Source organism: Enhydra lutris, unplaced genomic scaffold (genome assembly GCF_002288905.1).
Source record: "Enhydra lutris kenyoni isolate GAN:26980312 unplaced genomic scaffold, ASM228890v2 scaffoldscaffold13, whole genome shotgun sequence".
NCBI classification, from domain to species: Eukaryota; Metazoa; Chordata; class Mammalia; order Carnivora; family Mustelidae; genus Enhydra; species Enhydra lutris.
The window spans coordinates 41,286,086-41,311,810 of NW_019154097.1; the positions used below are offsets into that span (position 1 = coordinate 41,286,086).

The following is a 25,725-nucleotide window of genomic DNA, read 5'->3' on the forward strand; positions in this document are numbered from 1 at the left end:
GGACTCTGGGATCATGACCTGAGCCGAAGGCAGACGCTTAACCGACTGAGCCACCCAGACGTCCCTAAGTTTTTATTTAAATTCCAGTTAGTCAACGTAGTAATATTAATTTCAGATACAGTGACTCAGCACTTCTGTGCATGCCCTGCATTCATCATGACACACGGACTCCTCCATCCCCGTCACATACAGAACCCATCCCTCTCCACCTCCCCTCTGCTAACCATCGGTTTGTTCTCTGTAGTTAAAGTTTACTCTTGTTTTGCCTCTCTCTCTCCTTTTTCTCCCTTTGCTTATTTGTTTTGTTTCTTAAATTCCACGTATGAGTAGAATTATACGGTATTTGTCTTTCTCTGACTGACTTATTTTACTTAGCGTAATACTCTCTAGATCCCTCAGTGTTGTACAAATGTCAAGATTTCATTCTTTTTATGGCTAATATTTCATTGTATATATAGGCAGCATCTTCCTTACCCATTCGTCAGTCAATGGACACAACTGTTTCCAGAATTCAGCTGCTGTAGATAATGCTGCTATAAATATCAAGGTGCACATATCCCTTTGAATTAGCATTTTTGTATTCTTTGGGTAAATTCCAAAAACTTCATAACTTCCAAAAAATATCTTCCAAAAATAGTAGTGTGATGGCTGGATTGTAGGGTATAGTTCTATTTTTAACTTTTTAAAAAATTTATTTATCTATTCGATAGAGAGGGAAAGCACAAGTAGGTGGAGTGGCAGGCAGAGGAAGAAGCAGGCACCTCACTGCGCAAGGAGCCTGATGCAGAGCTCCTTGTTAAGTTAAGCAGACGCTCAACTGACAGAGCCCCCCAGGCACCCCAGGAAGACTTTTTAAATGGAGTGTGTGGATGGGGTAATGAAAAGCTTGATACTCATGGCAGATTTGCGATTCTTGAATATAATATTATATATAATATTATTAAATATATGCTAATATTTTAATATTAAATATAAATATTACTTATATTATGTGACATGTAGTATATACATATAGTATATATACATACATTATATAATGAACATTCTACATTAAAAATTTTCTGGGGACGCCTGGGTGGCTCAGTGGGTTAAGCGGCTGCCTTCGCCTCAGGTCATGATCCCAGCGTCCTGGGATCCAGGCCCACATTGGGCTCTCTGCTCGGCGGGGAGCCTGCTTCTCCCTCTGCCTCTGCCTGCCTCTCTGTCTGCCTGTGCTCGCTCTCTCCCTCTCTCTCTCTGACAAATAAATAAATAAAATCTTTAAAAAAAATTTTTTTTTTATCTGTATTAAAACCTTAAGTTTAGGGACACCTGGGTGGCTCAGTTGGTTAAGCAGCTGCCTTCGGCTCGGGTCATGATCCCAGGAACATCGGGCTCCTTGCTTGGCAGGGAGCCTGCTTCTCCCTCTGCCTCTGCCTGCCATTCTGTCTGCCTCTGCTCGCTCTCTCTCCCTCTCTCTCTCTGACAAATAAATAAATAAATCTTTAAAAAAAAAAAAATTAAAAAAATAAATAAATAAATAAAACCTTAAGTTTAGGGACGCTTGGGTGGCTCAGTTGGTTAAGCCACTGCCTTTGGCTCAGATCATGATCCCAGAGTCCTGGGAACGAGTCCCGCATCGGGCTCCTTGTTCAGTGGGGAGCCTGCTTCTCTCTCTGCCTCTGCCTGCCACTCAGCCTGCTTGTGATCTCTCTCTCTCTCTCTGACAAATAAATAAAATCTTTAAAATAAATAAATAAAATCTTAAGATTAGAAGTTGTAATGCAAGCCATCTGGATCCTTGCCAAAATGTGATAGAGGAAAAGTTATTCCTTTCTGTCTTCCCTTCTGAACACCCACTGGGCCTCATCACCTTCCTCTGTACCTGAACTCTGGCTCTCTCAGTTTCCACTCCATAATCCAAACTTGGAACTTCTGTTCTGTTACTGGGGAGTTGGTTTTTAGGAAGGTCAGAGAGAAACGACCAAGTGTTAATTTTAATAATTTGTACTAATTAATACTAGTGAGCAGAATTAATCTTGATTTATTTTTTCTTTTGTATTTTAAGATTTTAATTTTTTTAAAGATTCTACTTAATTGAGAGAGTGAGAGTGCATGCCCGGGGGGGAGCAGAAAAGGAGGTAGAGGGACAAGTAGGAGTGTGACTAGCAGATTGTGCTGCGCACAGAGCCTGACGCAGGCCTTGATCCCAGGTCCCTGAGATCATGACCTGAGCGGAAGCCGGAGTCCCATGCTCAACCAGCTGAACCACCCAGGTGCCCCTAAGATTTTAATTTTTTTTTTTTTAAGATTTTATTTATTTGACAGAGAGAGATCACTAGTAGACGGAGAGTCAGGCAGAGAGAGAGAGAGAGAGAGGGAAGCAGGCTCCCCGCTGAGCAGAGAGCCCAATGCGGGGCTCGATCCCAGGACCCTGAGATCATGACCCGAGCCAAAGGCAGCAGCTTAACCCATTGAGCCACCCAGGTGCCCCAGATTTTAATTTTTTTAAGAGCAGTTTTAGATTCACAGTAAAATTGAGAGGAGGGTCCAGAGATCTCCCATATATCCCTCGCCCCAACACACGCACAGCCTCTCCCGTTACCAGCATTCTGCCCCAGAATGGGAAGTTTTGTGCTACAACTCATGAGCCTGCATCGAAACGTCACCATCATCCATAGTCTGTAGTTTCCATTAGGGTTCATTCACTTGTGGTGGTGTGTATTTTGTGGGTTTGGACAATGTATAATGACATGTATCTGCCATGATGGTATCATACAGAACATCTTCACTTACATTTTATTTTCATTTACATTTTGAAGGGCTTTCTAAACATCAAAATTATCTGTCTTTGAAGAGAAGTGTTTGTTGGAGGGGAGAGTATACACAAGCAAAGCAGTAAGGGGATGGCTAATGTTCCCCTACCCTTGGCTGACCTACAGATAAACCCCTGTTTATCCTTGGTAATATTCCATGTTTGGAAATTTACTTTGTCCAGTATTGATAAAACCACTTAAGCTCTTTTTATTTATTTGGATGGTACATCTTTTTTATTTCTTTAGTTTTTAATATATCCGTGTCTTTATATTTAAACTGGATTTCTGGGGTGCCTGGGTGGCTCAGTGGGTTGAAGCCTCTGCCTTGGGCTCAGGTCATGATCTCAGAGTCCTGGGATCGAGCCCCGCATCGGGCTCTCTGCTCGGCAGGGAGCCTGTTTCCTCCTCTCTCTGTCTGCCTCTCTGCCTGCTTGTGATCTCTGTCAAATAAATCAATAAAATCTTTAAAAATAAATAAATAAAATAAACTAGATTTCTTTTTTTTTTTTTTAAGTGGATTTCTTATAGACAAGTTATATAGGGATCATGGCTTATTCGGGCTACTTACATTAGTAAAATTTTTGATAACATGGTATGGAATCTTACCATCTTGCTCTCTGTCTTCTATTTGTCCTATCTGGACTTAGTTATCTCCTCTTTTCCTACCTTTTATTTATTTGTTTTTGTAGATTGTTTTTTATGATTACATCTTTATTTTCCTATTGGCTTATTGCTGTATCTCTTTCTTTTCTCTCTGTCTCTCTTTCTTCCTTTCTTTTTAAAGCGGCTGTTTTGAGGTGTAAAAGATACCTTTTAACTACTCTGCCTTCAGATGGTGTTATCCCAGTTTACATATAAGACCCTTACCAATAGTATTCTTGGATTTCTTCTTCCCTCCCTTTGTGCTGTTGTCGTAGATTTTACTTACGCATGTGATACAAATCCCACTATTATTATTACTTTAGTTTTAAACAGTTGTCATCAAAAAAATTTTTTTAAGGATTTATTTATCTGACAGACAGAGATCACAAGCAGGCAGAGAGGCAGGCAGAGAGAGGAGGGAGCAGGTTCCCCGCTGAGCAGAGAGCCCGATGCGGGGCTCGATCCCAGGACCCTGAGATCATGACCTGAGCGAAGGCAGAGGCTTAACCCACTGAGCCACCCAGGCGCCCCTAAAAATTTGTTTAAATAAGAAAATGTTTTTTATATTTGCCATTGCTGATGTTCTTTGTTCCTGGCTGCTGGGACATGAATTATTCCCAGTCACGTCCGCCCTGGGGGTTGTTCTGCCTGCTTCCGTATGCAGTCGTTGGTAGTTTTCTCATTTGCTCACGCAGTGCTCAGTCATAGACTTGAGGGAACCCCCTGTGTGGTTATCTGGAATTTTTTCTGTGCAGCCCCATCCTCTCATTTTGCCGTGCGGTTTCTAGGGACTTTGGCCTCCCTTAGCTCTAAATGCTCTTTCCCCAATTCAGTGGTCTGCTAGACTCTGTTTGAGTTGCCTTGCCTCCCCCTGTGCCATGGGCTAAAAATTCTCCCTGCAGTGAGCTGGGGTACTTGTAAGACTTAACATATCTGTCGACTTCCCTCATGAGTTACTCTCCCATCTGCCTCTTGACCAGTGTCTAAAAACCACTATTTCATATATTTTTTCTGATGTTCTATTTGTTAAGCCCATAGGGTAAACCCAATCCCTGTTACTCCATCGTGACTAAGATTGGAATTAGTAGTTTGAGTGAGGGATTAAACTCTTAAGTCTTAAAGAGCTTTTTCTAATCATACAAGGGTGTTCGGTTTTCCATATTGGCAAAAAATATTTCAGAAAGGATGTTGCCAGTTTTTGTTTTAAGTTAAATTGTACCCGATTTATTTACTTGCTTAAAAAGAAAAGTAGTACATTCAAATGTCTCCAAAATAAAAGGTGTGTGGTCCCTTACCCATCTAGTTTCCAGCCACTACCGCCATCACTCTCCTCGTAGACAACTTTCGTCATTAATTTCTTGTGTATCCTTATGTGCTTTTGCTTTCATTGTAGACACGTGTATCTTTATTACATGTACTGTGCTCTGTATTCTTAGTCACATACTGTCCTTTTTATTTTCATTTGAGCATTAAGTATAAGAACTTTTTTTAGTATATTAAAAATACTTTATTTTAAAACTATATAGTGTTCCATTTTATGGATTAAACCACAATTTATTTAGTCCCTTAGTGGTAGATATCTGTGACATTTTTAGTCTTCTGCTGTTACAAGTAGTGCTAAAATGAGTGGCCTTGTACATATTTCATTTTGTACATGTGCAGTTACATCAGTAGGAAATTTCCGAGAAATGGAATTGTTGGGTCATAGGATAAATGTATTTTTAATTTTGATGATTATTGCCACATTGCTCTCCATTGCACTTATATCATTTTACATTCTTACCTCCACAGTATGAGAGCACTCCCCCATCCTCAGCATCAGATTTTTGTCTCTTCATTAATTTTAAAATGGCATCTCGTGTAGTTTTAATTTGTTTCCTACATTTAAGGTCCATTTATGTTTCCTTTCTGTGCAGTTAGTATTCTCTACCCATTTTCCTGTTGAACTGTTAGATTTCTTCTCTCTTTCTTTTTTTTAAGATTGATTTATTAGAGAGCACATGGGAGCCGGGGCAGGAGCAAAGGGAGGAGGGAGAGAGAATTCTCAAGCAGGCTCCCTGCTGAGGGTGGAGCCCGACGTGGGACTCGATCCCAGGAGCCCAGATCGTGACCTGAGCTGAAGGCAGCCGCTTCACCCTCTGAGCCCCACGTGCCCCTTAAATAATCCAGTCTTCTCTTAAAACTTTGGTGAGGCCGCGTCACTAAAATGTATCCCAGGTACTAAAGTTCAGAAAGTGGAATTATACAAAGTCACAGAGAAAGCAGGTAATAAGTTGATTTGAGTACCTTCAAAAGGTACTTTGTTTTCATGGGGTATGAGGGAATTTACTTCATTACAGCTATTGAATTAGCTGAATTAGTGCAGTTCAAAGTCAGGAGGCTCAGAATGTGGTCAGAGATCAGGGGATAGTTCACGCTGCCTGGGAGCACTGAACTCTATGGCAGCCCTCTTATCTTTGCTCTGGAAAGGTCCCATTTTCCTTTCAGTGTACTAATTTGAAGAGATGAAGGAGTTGTGTGGCAGTTGATTAGACACATTTTGTCGGTTCTGCTTGCTGCCTTTGCTCTACGTTCTGTCGCGATCACTGTGCTGCATCGGTGCGTCCGTTCACTTCGAGCAGTCTGACTTGAAAACTGGATGGTGGGAAAATAATTGTTAGTCTCCGCGTAAACAGATTAGCCTGTTTGACCAGTAGAATGGATTTGGAAGAGTTAACATAAGTAATGTAACATTTTTGTCCTACTGATTGCTATGTTATTTGCTGACTAGCTTTGTAAACTTATGTAGTCTTTGAGAAAGTTCAAGACAGTAGTGCTATTTCATATGTACAATTAAGTATGTAGATCAAAGCATGATGTATTTTGGCTGAGAAAATATTAGTAGAACAACTTTTATTTGAATGGAAATTTTATATAGTTTTATCTGCTTGTACGTCCTAGTCATAAAATAGATTTAGCTCACTTTAAGTGAAGTTGTCCAAATATTTAAACATAAAGTAATTTAAATTCAGGTTTAACTTTGATTAAGCATAATTTAAGTAATTTAAGTTACATAAAGTAATTCCATGCATGGATCTTCTATGTAATGAAACTCATTATGTTTAATTTTCCCAGCAGAAATTCAGGAAGCAAAAGCTCCCAGTCCTTCCATAAACCGGCAAACCAGCATTGAAACGGATAGAGTGTCTAAAGAGTTCATAGAATTTCTCAAGACCTTCCACAAGACAGGCCAAGAAATCTATAAGCAGACCAAGATGTTTTTGGACACAATGCATTACAAAAGGGTAGGTTGAGAGTAACCACTTAGAAACAGAGTTTTGGTTTTAGGAAAGGTCTTAGAGACAATCTAGTGTAACTTTGTCACTTTATACCTGGAAAAATCAAGACCCAGAGATGTTAAGTTACTTACCTAAGAAGTGTCACTGAGCCAAGTGAAAACCCAGCTCCCAGGCTAGTACTTTTCCACTGCAAGTCAATGTGTTTGGGTCATCTTTGCACGGAAAGTCTGACATTGAAGCCACTTACATTGTGTACTTTAGTCATAAGCCTTCCTAACTGGTCACCCTGCAAGTAATACAGACGGCCAAGAGCAGAGTAGACCTTGAACTCTAAGTAACAGTTGTTAGACCAAGTAGCATTCATGTCAGGGTGTTTTGGTTTTGTTTGTTTTGTATTTTGATACAAAATACTCTCTCTGCTCAGGTAGAGAAGGGAAAACTAGAATTTAGATGTGGAAAGGGACCTTAGCAGATATCCCTTTATTTTATAGATGGGGAAGGTGAGAGCCAGAGAAGGTAAGTGACTTGTCAAGGTTACATGGCTACATATTCTGCCCGTATCAGAACTAGAACTCGTGCCTTCCACATGTGTGTCCTAACCCGTAGTTTCTAAACTGTAATTTCAGTTGCAGTACTTCATAAGACTACTTGTAAAGGACTCATTTTTTAAACAATGATCAGTTTGTTTGTAACATTCTTCACCCATGAAACTCAGAATTAGCACTAAAGGCCCCTTCTGTGAAGTGAGGGAGTCTTGAGAAGAAAAAGAGAGTAAAGAAAGCAGCGAAGTGATAAATGGCTTGGCTGTGTTCCAGAGTGGCCAGAATCACTAGGCTGATAAGCGGTCATCTTCTGCCAGAATATTTTTTAAATACCAAATTCAGTTATTAAAGGAAAAGAGAAGCTTTTTTGTTTTTTGATGTGTAGTTACACTGAGAATAAGTAAGCAGACCCCCTCCCCGTTTCTTCCTCGAAGTATCTGTAAGCGGATAGTAACATTTAAAGAAAGCACAGATCATTGATGTCTTGAGTTAGAAGCACTGATAGACTCTCTCAGTAGGGACACAGCAGAGCTCATATGGTTGCAACTTCGAGTTTTTAACCAGAGGTAAGAGCTGAGGCTTTGTGGTTCTTTATCCTTCCGCCCACGCGGTGTTCCTGGGACATCGTGCTCTGCCGGCCTGCGCTGCAGCACATAAGGCGCACACGCTGGGTGATGCTGGACGTCGGAGGCCAGTCCACACGCTCCATCGGCTCTTCCGAGCCAGTTTATTCATTCTTTTGCTCAGACTATATTGTGCTCTTGTTCTGTAATAATTAGTTGACTTCTGAATCAGTGCACGAAAGTGTAATGGCAATTAAGTGGTGCAGATGCCATCTTGCCTGTCTTCAGGTCACTGACACCGGAGAGCTGGGTTGGGCCTCAGACTCCTTGCGTCTGAAGGGCCATCTTGCAGCCTGATCGGCATGTCTGCACGAGCCCTGAGTGTGCGCTGGCTGAGGGGCCCAGGCTGACGTCACACATGTGCAGTATCTCGCACAACACCTGGCGCGCACCTGATAAGGAACAGGTGTTTGTTCAACTGAAATGTCCCTGGAGAAGCCTTTGGCCTTTGGCTGCAGGTTACATGTCTCTTCAAATAAATGAAACGACTCTTACACCAGCATGAACCGGTCTTAACTAACTGGCTTCAGATCACTTAATCATTTAAGTTTCTTCAGAGAATTTGACTGGGTACAGCTTGGGATGGTTGCTGTGAGGTAATGAAGTGTGTGTTAGTGGAAGGTGCCCTCTGTACTCAGTTCACCGAAACTCCAAACCTTAACTTTGGCTTAGACTTAAGACTCGAAAAACCTTAACTTAATGTTATTCTCACCAAGTAGACTTTCCGGTCATCTGACTCTAATGACCTACACAATATGAAAACTCATTCTTGTATGTTTGAACCCACTCTGGTGACATTGCCATTAACTGGTAGGTGGTTTTTTTTAAGATTTTATTTATTGATTTGAGAGAGTTACAGAGAGAGCACAAACAGGGGGAGGGGCAGAGGGAGAGAAGCAGACTCTGGGCGGCGAGCCCAACTCAGGGCTTGGTCCCAGGACCTGAGATCATGACCTGAGCCGAAATCAAGAATCAGCTGCTTAACCAAGTGAGCCACCCAGGCACCCCAACTAGTAATTCTTTCTACTATGTCCCACAGTTGTAGTCTTCCCAGCATTTCTGAGGTCCACAACAGTGAGCCAGTCTTGCCCATATCTTTTTCTGCTACATGCGTGTTTTCTCCAGTCCTGGTGTATGCCCGTGGTGAGCGGCCTTTTCTACATATGGATCAAGTCTAGAAAACCAAATATTTACAGAATAGCATTAAAAGGATTGGGGTTTTTTTCCCCAGCCATTTTATCTTTGTCATAAAACACCTTATCTGTAGCCAGACCTTTTTGTTTTTTTAATTTCCTCATTCCAAAGGGTATCTCTGGGCTGAAATCTCATTGGGATCCTGCATAATTCATGCCCCGTGTGCTCGCTAATGCCCTGTAACACCTCACCGTCCCAGAGATGCTGCTGTTTGCTAAGACTCTTCTGAATCTCGTTTATTTTGCCATTTTTCCTTTTCCATTAATCTTACTAGTTATTTAATATTAATATATGTATTTCTTATAGTTCACTTTCGTGTTCTTTAGAATAAGAGATGTGTTTATTGCAAATCGGATAGGCAGCTACATCATTAACACAAAGTTCATTTATATTTATGTTATTATCAAACACTTTTCTTAGAACTCATCTTAGCAAGAATTTGAATTTTACTGAGAAAATGGCTGATGGGGGGTTGCATATGCAGAAGAAGCTAAGAAGAATTTGCAAGGTTTAGTTTTTTTAAACTTCTTATCATTACAAAAACAACTAGAAGTTAAGAATCTCACTGTAAGAACAAAGCTTTAAATAGACCTAAGAGTAGCCACAGGTTCCAGGGTGTATACGTTCACCAAAGAAATGAAGGTGTATAGGTTTCTTTTGTCATTTGGACAAAGCCTTATGTGCCCAAGGTAATTTAAAATATTATAAAGACCGAACCAGATGTTAAGCTTTTCTGTCATAACTAGAAAATCCTAGTTTTTTTTTTAACTTAATGAGATCCTTCCCAAAAGTGAAGACCTTTTTCCCCACAGGTTTATTTATATGAAAACATTTTCAAAACACACACAAAACAGACTACAGTTAAATAAAAAAGATACTTTTGCTGCTCAAATTGTTTAAATCCTGCCCTTGTTAATTATTAATAAAGCCTTTAGAAACAGCCTCCCCTGTTCTGAAAGCATAGCTTGTATTACCCTCAACTTCCTGAAAACACATGCCCTTTAATTTACTGGATATTGAATTAAAGCTCTTTAATAAGTGAATTTTGTGGGTTTCTCAGTGCAGTTTTTTAAAAGATTTATTTATTTTAGAGAGAGAGGGAAAGAGAGCAAGGGAAGGGGCAGAAGAAGAGGGAAAGAGAAACCGAAGCACACTTTGTGCTGGGTCCAGAGCCCGACACGGGGCTCACAACCCTGAGATCATGACCTGAAACCAGAACCAGGAGTCGGAGGCTTAACCAGCCGCACCACCCACGCATCCCTCTCAGTGCAATTTTTTTAAAAAGACATCTTTACTAGCAGTCATTCAGATGTGCTTTTTTCCCTTACTACAGAAGCAGTCAGACATGGTGGAAGACTTTTTACTACTTTCATTGTTCTGTTCCCAGCCGTTCTTTCTATAAAATTCTGATACTATTATATACATAAATTTAAAATTTCTCCCATATTAATTCTCTTGAAAAACTGTTTTTCTAAACCTGAAAAAGGAGAAGAAGGTTTAAAATGTGGCTATCTCTTCATTTGCGTTCTCTTTCTCAGAATAAATAGAGAGATAGATGTCCTTCTGTGCCTCAAAATGTCCTCACTATTCTAAACCATACGTATGTGCGAGGAGTAGTTTTCTCTGCTATATAGTTACTGCTAAGAGAGCAGAAGTATGTGTCCGAGACAGAGAAACTAATTAACAAAATGGGCTTTAATCGTGGTAAGAAAACTGGGGAACAGGGATGGGGGAGTAACCCAGGACACAATTTCAGGATTAGGAACACAAAGGATGAGAAGTGAGGGGACAAGCGATGGGAAAGCGTCTGAGCTGGTACAGTCTGTAGATCTTAAGAGCTAAAAGTAGATAAAAGGTTGAGTTGCTAACTATGTTGAAAGTGGTGAATGAATAAAATAAGAACATACATAGAATACAGTGACATGTAAGAGAAAAAAAAATTTTTTTTTTTAAGAGATCACAAGTAGGCAGAGAAGGAGGCAGGAAGGGGAGGGGAGAGCAGGCTCCCTGCTGAGCAGAGAACCCGATGCGGGGCTCGATCCTGGGACCCTGAGATCATGACCTGAGCTGAAGGCAGAGGCTTAACCCACTGAGCCACCCAGGCGCCCCCGTAAGAGAAAATTGAAAACATTGTGGAGTTGAACCATGATGACTCACGCGGTGGGTGAGGCTGGCAAGACAGGCTCCAGCTTTGGCATCGCCTCTTGGGCCCTCTCCTGTTGTGCTCAGCTACGAGACAAAAGAACGGTGGCCGGAATGGAAGGGAGAACATGGGTGGAAATGGAACAGAAGAGAGATGCTTTCTCTATGGAGAAGATGCTCCTGGAAGAGAAGGTCACGTTAGAAGAGCGACTAAAAGAGCCTGTGGAAGAGTAACAGCGAGGCTTGGCAGATACAAGAACTTGTTGCAGAGGAGCCGAAGCTGGTAAAGGAGGCAAAATTATATGGTATTTTGTAATTCTGCAAGGACTTGCTAGAGGTTGTAGGCATTTTGGAGAAAGCAACGCAATGTGTGTTCCAAAAGGAAAAACCAAAGATGATAACCCTATAAGACCTACAGAAGAACCTCGTGATGCCTGAAGTCCACGTTCCGAAGGTGCCAGAAAGCACAGCTGACTCACACTGAGCCAGTCGTGGTCCACGTTTGACCCTATAGGTGTGAGGCGTGGTTCTCCCTTCTTGGTGGAGGGAAGGAGCTGGGCTCGGCGGTGCTCGTTGACAAGCTGAGGTACAGGCTGATGGCACACACGGAGGCCAGCCCCGGTGGGCATGGCGAGAGAAGCGTAGCTGCCTCTCAATGAGCCTGTAGCCCTTGAAAGGCATCTCTTATCTATGAGTATTTTTGACCTTTTCCCAAACCCTGTTAGACAACCCGAGTGGCTAAAACACGCAATTGCACGGATGAACTCTGATTCAGGAGTCTGTTCATTGATGTTTTTTAAGATTCCATGTTTCACAGTTGCACATACTCAGAGCAGAGGCCAGTGGGACACTACTCAGCCTCTGGAGTGTCATGGAGCAGCTGTACCTGCTCAAACTCTGGTGGCATCGAGGTATCTTAGACGAATACGGTGTCTGTGAGAATTTGTGTGGTTACTTGGCCCTGCCTGGCTGCACTGTGGTTCTGCGTCTCACTGTAGCGTGTGAGTTACCGGAATACTTCCCCCAATACCCATTGCATTCAGTGAATGAAAGGCAAGAATTTAAAGATTTTTCTTGCTAAAAAAAATTTAATGATGACCTTTGTAAAGAACATATTTGAGCTCATTTGTAATGAGTAACTAACCAGCTGCTAGAAATGATCAACTATTGGCTTTTCCCCAGAGATGTGGAAGGAACACATGTACCTTAACAATTCCCACCACCTTTATATTGCCAGTAATTGACTTTGACAAAAATCAGTTACTTTTGCCCTGTTTTGTTCCTCTAAACGTAGAAATGTTTAAAACTGTGTTCAGCTAGCTATTAATGACCTTGGGGTATATTCCCCGGTAAGATGAACTATCTCAAAATATGAAACCACATGCTTGGTGTACTGGAGATGTTAATTTTAAAATTTTACTTGAGAGGATTAAAGGCCTAATATGTTTGCTTTCCTAAAAAAAAAAAAAAATATATATATATATATATATATATATATATATATATATATATATATATATATATATATATATTATTGAAGGCAACGGGAACCAGCAATTTAAAAAATATGAACATCAAGCTAACACCTAAATAAATCAAAAAGTTAACTATAGTACAAAGGAAACTTAACCCAGAAAACAAATCATGGAATTCCAGATTCTAAAGATGAGAGTTTCAGATGGACAATGAAAAAAACACAAGGAATAGTCAGTTTTCAAAACACATTGGGGAAAAAAAGATTTCAACCAGACAATTAAGAAAGTATCCAGAATACCTCTCAGTATTCAAAGGAATTCACCCGCTTGTCAAACTTTTAAACTACAAAGGAAAAATTTCTAGGAAAAAAAATAATAAGATAACTTTACATGCAGACATAATAGAAAAGATGATCCCAGCAATAGCTTAAAAATACTTAAGGAAAGAGGTTCATTTACGTGGCTAGATTGATTTTTCTTAGAAAACTGAAAAAACATTTTGGAATTTTGTAGAATCTAAAAATTTACCAACACAAACCTGACATCACTTAGCTCCTTTGACAAGAACTGTGAAGGATCTGAGATTTTCCCTACTTGCAAGTTTACAAGTTAGGCTGCCACCATTTTGTGGATGTGGCAGAAGACGTGAGTCTCCCGGGTCAGAAAAGAAGGCCAGTGTATGACTCACAGCAGTAGCCGTATCAAGAGTATATCAGCAATTGCAGCAGTTCCCTGATACCCGTTCCCACGGGCCTGCAAAGACCAGTAGGGCCTGTGCATGCAGGGAGGAACGTTACGTAAGAGGATCTTTTATAATGGGCGGTAAGCTCGCCGAACCTTCACCTCGCATGGAAACATTATCTTTATTATAGTGGACAATAGACAATCTGTCCTTTTACTTGAGGGAGGCACGATCTCTGTCTTCCGAGGATAGCTCTGTATAGCTAGCTATCCTTGAAAAGATGGTGTGGAACAAAGGCAGTCCACGGCTCGCCTCACAAGATATGTAGAAATAGAAGAGATCTTTGTAGAATTGTCTCCCAGTGTTCTTAGTATTATAAAGGGAGGGGTGATGATGGATGGTCACATTTATTTATTCTTTCTTTCACCTAATTGAGCACTAGCCCTGTGCCTGGCCCTGTCGTGGGCACTGAGGATATGGTGGTCAGCAGTGCCCTTGTGGAGCTCACATTTTAGTGGTGAAAAGAGATAATAAACAGATTTGTAATTCAGTATACTGCTATAGTGGTAAGTCCTACAAAGAATCTAAAATAAGATAGGAGGACAGAGTGGGAGGGGAGTTATTTATAATTATAAAATAAACACCGTAATGAATTGTAAGTCATACAATAGAAGGAGAGATCTACAAAGATCCTGCATAGAACAGAATCGCCGTGATTGCGTGGAGCAGGCGAGGAACAGGTAACTCGTTGCCACTAGTAAGAAGGCCATCACACTGTTTCTAGTTAGAAGTGAGTACTGGTAATAACCAGAAGAGTCAATGTAATTTGCCCTAAGTGTTGAGATTCGGTACTTAGGAAATGTAGCCATGTCTCAGGTGCCTAAGCAGAGGAAAAGAGCAAACAGTCTGTTGTGGAAGGTTTGTAAATGGAAAGAATAGCAAAATCATAGCGTCGTGAAGGAAAAACATTATTATTAAAATGCTAAGGGAATCCCCCATATCTTAAAAATAAAATGAGATTTACAGTTTTAGTAGTGAAGAGGTCTCATCTTACAGACTCCGTATTGATAGTCCTTCTGTTTACTGAAACCCGCTCTGCTTACTGACGGGATTTGAGAAGGTTTACAGAATAATTTAAAGTAAGAGAAGAGGAGGATAATTCGATGGTATTTAGAATTCATAAACATGTTCTTATGGACATGTTCTTCATGGAGCTGCTGCTGGTGATTACCCACGTGGAACGCCAGGCGTAGTAGTAAAACTCGCTCTCTGAAGAAATAATCCCAGGGGACTTAAAAATTGTTTGGTCCATGGATATATTCGTCTGGTGATCTAAGGCTTAGAGAATTTACAATACAAATTTTATTGATTGACTCATAGTGAGGGCTGATAGGAAACAGAAGCTTGAAGTCTTATGGGAAGTAGCGGTACAGAAAGGAAAGCCATGTACAGACAGACTGAGCGTGGTTGGTTCGAGTCCCCTCGTGCCTCCACAGGGACGAGTGGCAGTGGATCTGCGGGAGTTTACACCCAGGGCGTGAAGGGGACATTTTCTCGTGGGCATTGCTTGTCACATCGCTCCGCACTCGCGCGGGTGGTAGTATGGAGCACGAATACTTACTGCTCTGCCCATGCCTGTTGAGAGAAGATCGCAGAAGGTAGATGGAATGAGGTAAGTCTGAGATGTACCACATGCGCCGTGGCACCTTGTCATTCTGGCTTACGATTTCTGTACAATATTGTAACGACTTACTTGCCTTCAGTCTTCATTCAAGTTGAGTGCTCTCGGAGCATTTTACTAATTTTTTTATGTTTGGTACAGTGGCTGGCAATTCCAGTCATGCAGCAAATGCTTTCAGACGATACAAATACACTTTTCGTGAAATTCAGGAAAAATGATCTCATCAGGAAAATCCAGGTGTACTAATAGGGGTATAAAATTAGCAACATGACAAGATAAATTCACAAAATTCAGTTGCAATATGATATGCCAGTGATAAAAGCTAAAGAGCCAAGCACAGTACTAAAAAATAGTTACTTTTAAAGATATTAGCAATGAATGGCATTAAATGTTAATAGCACTCTAATAAGGAAAGTTAGTTCATAGTTCATTCAAAGAATTAAAAGACTGAGGATTGTAAGAAAACTTAAAATTACAATGTTACGTTTATTCTAGAAAAAAAAAACGTATAATCTTTTTGTGAGGTGGGGTGGGGAACGTGAATTTGGTGGAAGAGATTTCTAAATCTGGCCAACTTTCCTAAAATGAAAGACATCACAAGTAGGTGAGATTTTGATTAAAAAATTAAAATATAGGACAGTGAAATAAATCAGAGATTCCAGAAATAAATTCGGTTTCTCAGGAGCCAGTTACGTGACAGCTGGGGAAGCGAGGGGCAGCGTGGCTTCACCACCTGCCACCGAAGAGGACGGGGGTCTGTATGTCGGCTTCCTGTGTTCCGTGCTGTGCGCCACACCTCCTCCAGATAAAGAGTTAAACATGAGAAAACTTAGAAGTAAATTAATAAAGTAGATTAGGATATTTATTTCAAATGTAGATACTTATTTCTGTGGAGAAATTTGGAACAGTTTTTTTTTCCCCCTAAGAAGGTAAAATGTATTTTTTTAAATTAACACATAATGTAGTATTTGCCCCAGGGTACAGGTCTGTGAATCATTAGTCTTACACATTTCACAGCACTCACCATAGCACATGCCCTCCCCAGTGTCCATAACCCACCATCCTCTCCCTACCCTCAATTTGTTTTGTGAGATTAAGAGTCTCTCATGGTTTGTCTCCCTCCCGATCCCATCTTGTTTCATTTTTTCCCTCCCTACCCCCTGCCCTGCCTCTCAAATTCCTCATATCAGAGTAGAACAGTTTTCAAGGTGCAGCTGAATTGTTAAAGAATTATTCTTAAGGACCAGTTAAAAGGTTTAGTGGCATTAACTTTTTTAAAAGCTGTGTAATGAAAAAGTAAAAGATAAAGTAGAAAGTAGCACTGGGAAATTGTGAATATAAAGAAAAGCTTTAGATTTCAAAATGTGTAAAATTTACTTAGTACTGAGTTCTCACTAGACAAGGGATCGATTTTAATTCAACCAGGTCGCTCTTATATAAATAACTAGTTAAAAAAGCAACAGGACTGGGCGCCTGGGTGGCTCAGTGGGTTAAAGCCTCTGCGTTCAGCTCAGGTCATGATCCCAGGGTCCTGGGATCGAGCCCCACATCGGGCTCTCTGCTCCTTGGAGAGCCTGCTTCCTCCTCTCTCTCTGCCTGCCTACTTGTAATCTCTGTCTGTCAAATAAATAAATAAAATCTTAAAAAAAAAAAAAAAAGATTTAAAAAAGCAACAGGACTTGCTGTCAGGGTTGTCCGAGAACTCCGCAAGCCCTGTGAGACCCGCAGAGTTATTCTGACTGAGGAGATGAAGGATACCTTCTTAGAAGAGGGACGTGTGAACGGAGCCTTCCCTGGGCAGCTCTTGGAAACCGGAGAACAACAGAAGTGCATCAGGAAGAGAATGACTTTGTGGCGCTCAAGACGTGGGCAGCTAAAAGCAGAGCCTCAGGACCGTGCTCGCCCCGCAGAGTTAGCAGGGCGGGGGTGGTGCTGGGTGCGGGCTGAGGCACCATCCCCCGGACGGCCCTCGGCCCTCCGTGGTGCGGTGTTCGCTGGTGATGCTATTGTCGTGCCCCAGTCTGAATCCGAGGTGACCAGTGGGCCTGGTGTGTAGGACAGATTGGAAAGTGAGGTCAGGGTTGGGGAGAGCAGCTCCGCTCCAGATGAAGGGTGACGAGGGTCCAAACCGGGCAAAGATGGGGGGGACAGACATTGTAAAGGCAGCAGGGCATGGTTTGGACCCCACGGCATACTTTGGGATTTTTTTTCTTTTTAAGATTTTATTTATTTGACAGAGATCACAAGTAGGCAGAGGCAGCAGAGATAGAGGAGGAAGCAGGCTCCCCGCTGAGCAGAGAGCCCGATGCGGGGCTCGATCCCAGGACCCTGAGATCATGACCTGAGCTGAAGTCAGAGGCTTAACCCACTGAGCCACCCAGGCGCCCCCATACTTTGGGATTTAAGCTGGGGCGGCAGGGTCTGCGCGCTCTCCCCAGAGCATCTCCCCAAGCCCTCGCTAGTCGCTTTCCCTGCCCTGTGTGCGGCCACCGAGACTCAGTCCTGTGGTATTTGTCCCGGGCCGTACTCGTGCCTTTCTGCAGTGACTTCTTTATGAAAAGCCTTGGGAGAAATTTCTGGGTTCGGTGTTAGAATTTCATCTGAAGAGTTAGTTTACTTTTACATTTCGGACCCCCAGTTACGGGACCGGTTTCGTCTTAGTGATGGTTGCTAGGCCTTGTTGGAGGCCGATGCCTGGGCTGGCTGCTCCTCTGCGCCTTCGAGGACGCTTCTCTGTTGCTCCCAGCTCCGTCCTCTGGTCTCGCCATGTTTTGTTCTCATCCAGTTAATTGTGCTGAACTGTGTTGGCATTTTGTGTAGATCGTACTCTTTAGGAGAAAATAGGGAATAAATACACATATTGTACGTATATAACCAGTAAACCCAAAGGGAAATTATGAAGCCTGGTGGCGTAGAGGCTGTAGAAAAATAAACACTCGTGTGGCTAATGGCCGGAAACTGGCATTTCTGAGGATCGCATCTAGCAGCAGATACTGAGAGCCATCAAGTTCATATTTATTAAACTCTTAGTGTCACTCTTGAATATGCATCACCAAGAAATAACCCCAGAGAAATAGCCCACATGGTTACTTATGCTTCCGTACATCGTAGTGAGAAAGAGAAGGAACCCGAAGGCACAGGGTAGACCCGTTCAGTAAATCACCTAACACAATGGGGTGTGAGAAGGCCCCCAGAAAGGACTAAGTGGGTCCGATAAATAGAGATGTACATAAATGTGTACATTATCAAGATGAGCATTATATCCATGTAAGAAAAATATACATATATATGAATACATATTATGTACACACACACAGAAGTGAGAGGTCATGGGAGTTGTAAGTAATAGGGTTTTCTCCTCTGCAGAGTTGGTATAATTGGTAGGTACTTTCAAGACTAGCACCAGTTAAGGAGTGGGTTCTGGAAACTTCGTAAAATTGAGAGCTTTACGCATGATCTTTCTTGAGCTACCAACAGCCTCTTTGTCCCTTTGTTTTCAGGATTTAAGCATTGAGGAACAGTCAGAGTGTACTCAAGATTTTTACCAGAATGTGGCTGAAAGAATGCAGACTCGTGGAAAAGGTAATGCTCTGTTCGCCAGCTGTAAAGGGATTGCTGGTAATTGAACAGAGTCTGACTGCTCTATTAGAACTTTCTCTCTTTCTCTGATGGCCTGGCTGGTTTGCCAACTCCATCCTGTAAACAACTCCACCAACATGGTGGTGGCTGGTCTTGTCCTGAGAGGGCCTTTGAATGCCACCATGTGTGTTACTCCAAAGTGATCACAGCAGTTGGGTAGTTTATTAAACATTGTTTAATTATCCTGTTGGGGTAGGGGTAGAGTCCATTAAAACCCCGTAGGAGGCTTCTAAATGAAATGCCCATCTTGGAATCACCATTTTGGTGAGTCATTTTTCATGATGATGTATTCCTCTGATGGCTGGAGGGATGGAAAAAAATGTGAGAATCACTGACTTAGAGCTTAGATTTTTATTTTATTTATTTATTTATTTATTTTTTAGATTTTATTTATTTATTTGACAGAGAGATCACAAATAGGTAGAGAAGCAGGCAGAGAGAGAGGAAGGGAAGCAGGCTCCCTGCTGTGCAGAGAGCCCGATGCGGGGCTCGATCCTAGGACCCTGGGATAGAGCCCGATGCGGGGCTCGATCCCAGGACCCTGGGATCATGACCCGAGCTGAATGCAGAGGCTTTAACCCACTGAGCCACCCAGGCGCCCCAATTTATTTATTTTTTGTAAATATTTTAGAGCTTAGGTTTTTAGTGCATTTTCTTGAATTTGTCTTCCATTGGTGTTGGGTTTTAGGATATACGTGGCGTGTATGTCTGTCTGAGAAATGAGCCCCACTGCGCATCTCTAAGAGGTCTCCAGGGTTGTACAGTAAACCTCAGAAAAGTGGCAGCGTGGGCTGCCAGCGTTCTCCGTCTTGGGAATTTCAAGTGCTTCTCTAACATAGCAATGCGGAGGGACGCATGCTGAGGTGTTCCCACGTGGGCGGCGTACCGCTGTTTGGTCCTGCCAGAGCAGTTTTCGGTTAGAGGTGGTGACTCTGTGAAGGGCAGTCCCAGAAGTTGAGGTAGATTTTTAAAAGGTATTTTTTAATGTAACATCTTACACTTCTGTTTCTGGGTATATTTAATGCATTACTAGTAAATTAGCTTTCTGCCGCATAGGGAAAGGGAAAGCTGTGAAGACATCTCTTCCTTTAACCCGTCCACCCTTCCCTTGAGCTTTTATGTCCATTTGGATATTCCAGTGCCTCCCGAAAGAGTTGAGAAGATAATGGATCAGATCGAAAAGTACATCATGACTCGTCTCTATAAATACGTGTTCTGTCCAGAGACTACCGACGACGAGAAGAAAGATCTCGCTATTCAGAAGAGGATCAGGTAGCCGGTGGTTTTTCTTTGTCTTGTATTTACTGCCTGCCCGCAGGGGAACACCCTTGGATTTCAGGCCTTGACAGCAACTAACAGCCAAGGTACCCACCATCCTTAGCAGCTCCACGGCTTCAGGGTGTCAGAAGGAAAAGCATCTGGTAAACTGTAGGAGGGAAGACCTGAAATCACGTACTTGCTTATCCATCTGACTCCAAGAAGCTTTAGAAAGGAAGCAGATCTGATGTTTCAGATTGTTTCAAATCTCCAGAATTTCCAAGGAACGGGGGGAAATGTCATTATTTTCTCATTTCATTATATATACTGTCTTGTCAGGCCAGAGGCTGTGATTATCCACATGAAGGCGGCAGGTGTCGCTGTTCCTCCTCCCTGTCACTCACTATTTAGCTGTTCTTCTGATCACAACTTGCACTCACACTGGGTTGACAACACTTCCCAAAGCGCTCCGTCTTCCCTGGGCAGCACAGTGAGCCCCAGGGCTCTGTATTACCAGTGGCAGCGAAACCTGTAGGAAATAGGCCATCAGATGTGGGAATGGGTCCAAGACTGGCCGTGCTAAGGTGCTTCTGGAGGAGGGGGTCTTGGAATCCAAACAGGGTTCCTCGACAGTGGGCTGCTAATTGGTAGACCGTCTTGATGTGTCACAGCAGAAGCAAGGAGTTGGTATTAGGAAGGTGGCATATGGAGCCCTAAGGAATTAGGTGGGCCCTGGACTAATGTGTGGGATGGGAGCATGCGTCAGTCGGAATCCCTGCTGTGAAGATAGGGAGACCAGGAAACTCAGGGATCCTGATTGGGGCGACACATGCTTGGTGACCTTTATTCACTTGTTCTGCTCTGCCTCCGTAGTTGAGGGTAGAGCCTCAGTGACATTACGGTGATCGACGATGGAGAGAGGGAGCGGCGGGTTCTTCTCAGATGTTCAGTCTCAGATCACTTCCGCTTTTCCTGTGATAAGAGAAGCCTCATTTGAGTGTTCTGGTCACTTCGTCTGAGCTCCTGATATGTTCAGGGGCAACGTGCTGGGGCCTAGGATTGCCTCATTAGTCAGTGGTGCCCCAGTACTTTCCCTTAACTGAAGGAAATGACAAGACAAATGACTGTGGTCCATTCTTGGAATTTTTTTTTTTTATTGTCTCTCCCTCTTTGTAGAGCCCTGCACTGGGTCACACCTCAGATGCTTTGTGTCCCTGTTAATGAAGAAATTTCAGAAGTGTCTGATATGGCAGTGAAAGCAATCACAGGTCAGTGACATGGAGAGCTTTTTCGTCTGGACATTTACCCCTTGAAGCTGACGTAAATCCATACAAGACAGTAAAGTGTTTCTAAAATGTAGACTGCCAAAGACATACTGAAATGTGGTAAAAGCAGCTTGTAAGTGTGCTGGTTTTAGGAGTTTGGACCTTCGTTTTAGCAGGTGAACGTTTCCTCTGTGCTTTCTGTGACCAGGTCTCTCATTTCGTGGGCATTGAACTAAACTGAGGTCAGATGCAGCTACGGCAGATTTCTTGCCTTTTTTCTTTTCTTTTTTCCTTTTTTTTAGAGTGAGAGATGGCGTGTGTGACTGGGGCAGTGGGAGGGTGGAAGGGGGCAGAAAGAGGGTGAGAATCCCAAGCAGGCCCCATGCCCAGCGCAGCCCAGTACCAGGCTCAAGACCAAGACCCAAGCCGAAGTCGAGTCAAACGCTTAACCCACTGAACCACCCAGGCGCCCCAGCTAGGGAAGATTTCTGAAAACCCCGTTGCATTTACATATTCGGAATAATTTTGGAGGGAGGAAGCAAATTGATGGGAGAAGGTAATTCCCACACTATAGTTACATACTAAAATGAAATCTCTCTTGACTGGTTGGTAGTCAGAGACGTGCTTTGGATGACTTTCCTGGTTGTTCAGTGTAGAAATGAAGGGCCCTGATGCGGCACCACCGTCCAGGACAGGTACGGGCACCTGGTAAGGTTTCTGTTTCTTGCTCATAGGAAGAGCCCAGCAGAAGGATACCGTGGAAGTTTAAAAAAAAAAAAAAGAACCAAAACAAATTCAGCCTGATGGAGAAGACACCCAGATACTTCTTAATTAAGAAGAGTTGGAAAGACTTCCCTATTTAGAGCTGGTAGTGGAACTCCGCTGGAAGAGAAAGTTAGCTGCTGTTAGCCGTGGCTTGGGACAAGCCATTAAGTAGGTTCCTTTGGTTCTAGGAACTAGAGACTCATGTTACAGGAAGAAATGGGGATTTGCTTGAGATACTCTCGAGGTAGGAAAGGGAGCAAGGCTCTCCCAGAAACTTAGCCCCGCTAGAGACTGGGTCATCTGCTCCTAACATGATTCTTCCACTCTCTCGGGTTCTGCTTCTCTTTGTATAGCTTTGCTTTTTAACTCCTGTTATTAAATGAATTATTTTCTGAGTGAATAATTTAATTCCGCTTGCTTACAGAGTCTAACTGGCCTAGCTAATTACCGTTCTCTCTGTTACTCAGAGCTTTTCTCCAAGGCTGTGTTGTAGGTTACATGAATTGTCTCCTTTGGGTCCAGGCCCACTCCCACTCCCACCTTTTGCTCAGGGAACATCATAAGAGATTGAAGGTGAGAAGCCTGGATGTAGGCCTCCTACTTGTGTTTTTTTCCAAAGACTCTTGCCAAGTTCAAGACCAGCTGGTTTATGTTTAAAGTACTTCGTAGGAATTTATGCCCGGGACTCTTTCCTGAAGTGCCATAGGGTTAGACCTTGTAAAACCAGAAACTACAAAAGCCAGACCATTGTTCGCTTAAAAATAGAGCTGAAAGGACTTCAGTATTTCAACAGTTTGTTAATAGAATTTGAGGTGAAACTCATCTTGAGGCCTCTGAGTTGGAGTTTGAAGAGATGTGTTGATAGTAGAAATTTGGCCACAGAATTTTAAAAGCCTCCTTACTTTTTCTCATCTTAGCCCCTATATCTTGCCAGTCCGAGTGCATGTACATTCTGCGAGGGCCACAGGCTGTATGAGCACTTTTTCCTAATCTCCAGGTGTTAGCCCAAGTACAGGAACAAACACAGAGGACAGTGTCTAACCTTGGTCTTCAAAACGGAGACACCAGTTAAATTTCTCAGAATCATCCCATGTGCTGCTGATCAGCACTGGCAGTTTTGTTGATAAATACGCTGAATGAGGCATTTTCCATTTCATTTGACATCTGTCATCCAGGAGGTGGAGGCCAGGGATGCTGTTAAACATCCTTCGGGACTGGACAGTCCGCTCACAGAAGAGATGATCCAGTCCAGAGTGTCGTTGGTGCCAAGGTCGAGAAGTCATGACTTAGAGGGCTAGCCTGCTTTGTTTTCAGAACGTGCTAAAGCTAAAACTGGACTTTACACGCAGCCTGGCTTGTGTCCTGTCCACCGCAGAAGCCCGGGACAGCGGACGCGCAGCTGTTACCTGAGGGCTGTGAAGCGGCCGCAGGCAGACCTGGGTGGGAAATCATTTCGTGGGAGAAGTTCACACGATGGGGAATTTCCTGTTCTGTTGTTTCCTCCCAGATCCCCTCAGTTAGGCTTTAGGGCAGTGCAGATCATGGAGCTAACTACACGTGGTGGGGGGCTCAGCAGCATTCCCCCCAAAAATCTTCCTTCAGTCTTGAAGGGTGCTAGGAAGGGGAAGCTTTGCCGCAGGACAGGTGTGGGAGAAATCTGCACACTACCCGCTTTATTCTTTTCTTCCTTCCCTTCTCTTCGTTTTACACTCTTGGCCCTCCCTCCTGCCATTGGCAGCTACGGATGCTTCCAGATAAAAAGTGATTCTTTTTTTATTCACTTTAATACTTAAAGAATAAACATTAATGAGAGATTGGCTAAAAGTTTAAACTAAGAGTAAAAACCAGCAATAAAAGGTAGGAAGCTAAATAGCATAAATGAAAGTAGTGAAATTGGTTTAAAAAGGTTTTCCCCCAAGTCTCTCTTGTAATATGTTCTACTCAGAGAAAACAGGCTGAGACATATTAACAATAATTACAGTCCATAATTAAAAGACTAAAGGAACCAAACTATAAAATAAGGAAAACCACACAGTAGACTCGTGAGTTCGGGGAATGAAAGCATCAGTAAGTTTTTTGGTTTTTTTTTTTTAAGATTTTATTTATTTATTTGACAGAGAGATCACAAGTAGGCAGAGAGAGAGGAGGAAGCAGGCTCCCCGCTGAGCAGAGAGCCCGATGTGGGGCTCGATCCCGCAACCCTGGGATCATGACCCAAGCCAAAGGCAGAGGCTTTAACCCACGGAGCCACCCAGGTGCCCCCATCAGTATAAGTTAAAATGTGGCTCTGCCCGCCACACGCTCCCCTTCTGTGGCTGGTGGTCCCGTGAGGGCTCCCCCCGGAGCCGACCGCAGGGATGGAGCTGGGAGCAGAGGGAACCCTGATGCGCACCACCGTCCCCCCCCAAACTGGAAACTTCAGTTCCCAGTATGGGCAGCTCCTGCTGTCAGAGGAACCTGCCCCACTGCTTCCGCAGGGCCACAGTCAGCAGGCGGCAATGCGCATCCGAGGGCGCCCTCCCCGCTTGCCTTGCACCGTGTCCCCGGGGCTGACTCCTGTTCCTCGTGGGCTCCTCGTCCCAGGGACACAGGACGGTTTATAAGAGCCTGCCACTTAGGGGGTTAGGGACAGTGAAGCGGTTTTTCTCTGAGGGAAGCGAATGGTGTGTGCGAGGCTAAATGTGTACCCTCGCTCGTCCCCGCGCTGACCAGTGGGCTGCGAATGTCGTTGAGGGGCCCTGGTGGTTTCTGGCCGGGGGGGACGGGCGCGTCCTGTAGACCGACCCGTCCGGGGCTTTGGCCGCGGACGTCCGGGGCGACGATGCTGTGTCGTCCCGCCTTTCTAAAGAGCAGCGCGTCCTGCACGGTTCCCCAGGGTGGCAGAGGACAGAAGCAGCAGGAAGACTCCGAACGTCCGGAGAGCTCACTAGCAGCTTCGCACTGTGGTTGAGAGCGTGGGTTCAGAATCCGGCAGACTCGGTTTCAAGTCCCCTCCGTCCCTTGCTGTCTGTATGCTTTGGGCAAAGCACCAGGCTTCTCCGAACCTCAGCTGCCTCCTCGCCGCTGCATCCCTTGCCCAGTCTGAGGGTGGGAAGGCAGTGGGCTGGGCGCAGAAGTGGCGCACGCGGCGGCCGCTTTGTGTCGGGCGCCCTGAAGGGCCGAGCTGAGCTCGCGGTGCTCCGTGGCCGGTTTTCGCGCGCGGACTTGCCCGGCGGAGGCGGCCCCGCGAGGCCCCCGCGCCGCGGCGAAGTGCTGACCGCGGTGCCGCGCGTTCGTGTGTCCTCCCGCTGCGCAGATATCATCGAGATGGACTCCCAGCGGGTGCCGCGGGACAAGCTGGCCTGCATCACCCGCTGCAGCAAGCACATCTTCAACGCCGTCAAGATCTCCAAGAACGAGCCGGCCTCGGCCGACGACTTCTTGCCGACCCTCATCTACATCGTCCTGAAGGGCAACCCCCCGCGCCTCCAGTCCAACATCCAGTACATCACGCGCTTCTGCAACCCGAGCCGGCTGATGACCGGCGAGGACGGCTACTACTTCACCAACCTGGTAAGCCTCGCGCCCCGGGGTTACGGGAGGCCACGGAGGTCACGCCAGGGATGTGACCGGGCGCTCCGGGCCCGGGACGGCTCCGCGCCACTGCGTCGGCATAGCTGAGGGCGCCGGCGTGGCGTCCCGAGCTCACGCGACCGCGCCACGCAGACGCCGCACCCCCGGCCCTCTGCCGGCCAGCACGTGGCCA

General features: G+C 44.1%; 1 protein-coding gene across 5 annotated transcripts in view; it reads left to right on the top strand.

Moving 5' to 3' along the window:
- The window catches only part of LOC111145654 (RAB guanine nucleotide exchange factor 1), a 54,051-nt gene that overhangs the window by 22,572 nt on the left and 5,754 nt on the right, over positions 1 to 25,725 (top strand). For 4 of the 5 annotated variants that reach the window (XM_022500727.1, XM_022500726.1, XM_022500723.1 and 1 more), the window contains exons 4-8: positions 6,552 to 6,721; positions 18,555 to 18,636; positions 19,833 to 19,965; positions 21,127 to 21,218; positions 25,276 to 25,532. In XM_022500727.1, coding sequence (XP_022356435.1) covers positions 6,552 to 6,721; positions 18,555 to 18,636; positions 19,833 to 19,965; positions 21,127 to 21,218; positions 25,276 to 25,532 — 734 coding nt within the window. The remainder of the gene's footprint in view (positions 1 to 6,551; positions 6,722 to 18,554; positions 18,637 to 19,832; positions 19,966 to 21,126; positions 21,219 to 25,275; positions 25,533 to 25,725) is intronic. The other variant, XM_022500728.1, reaches the window with a different exon arrangement.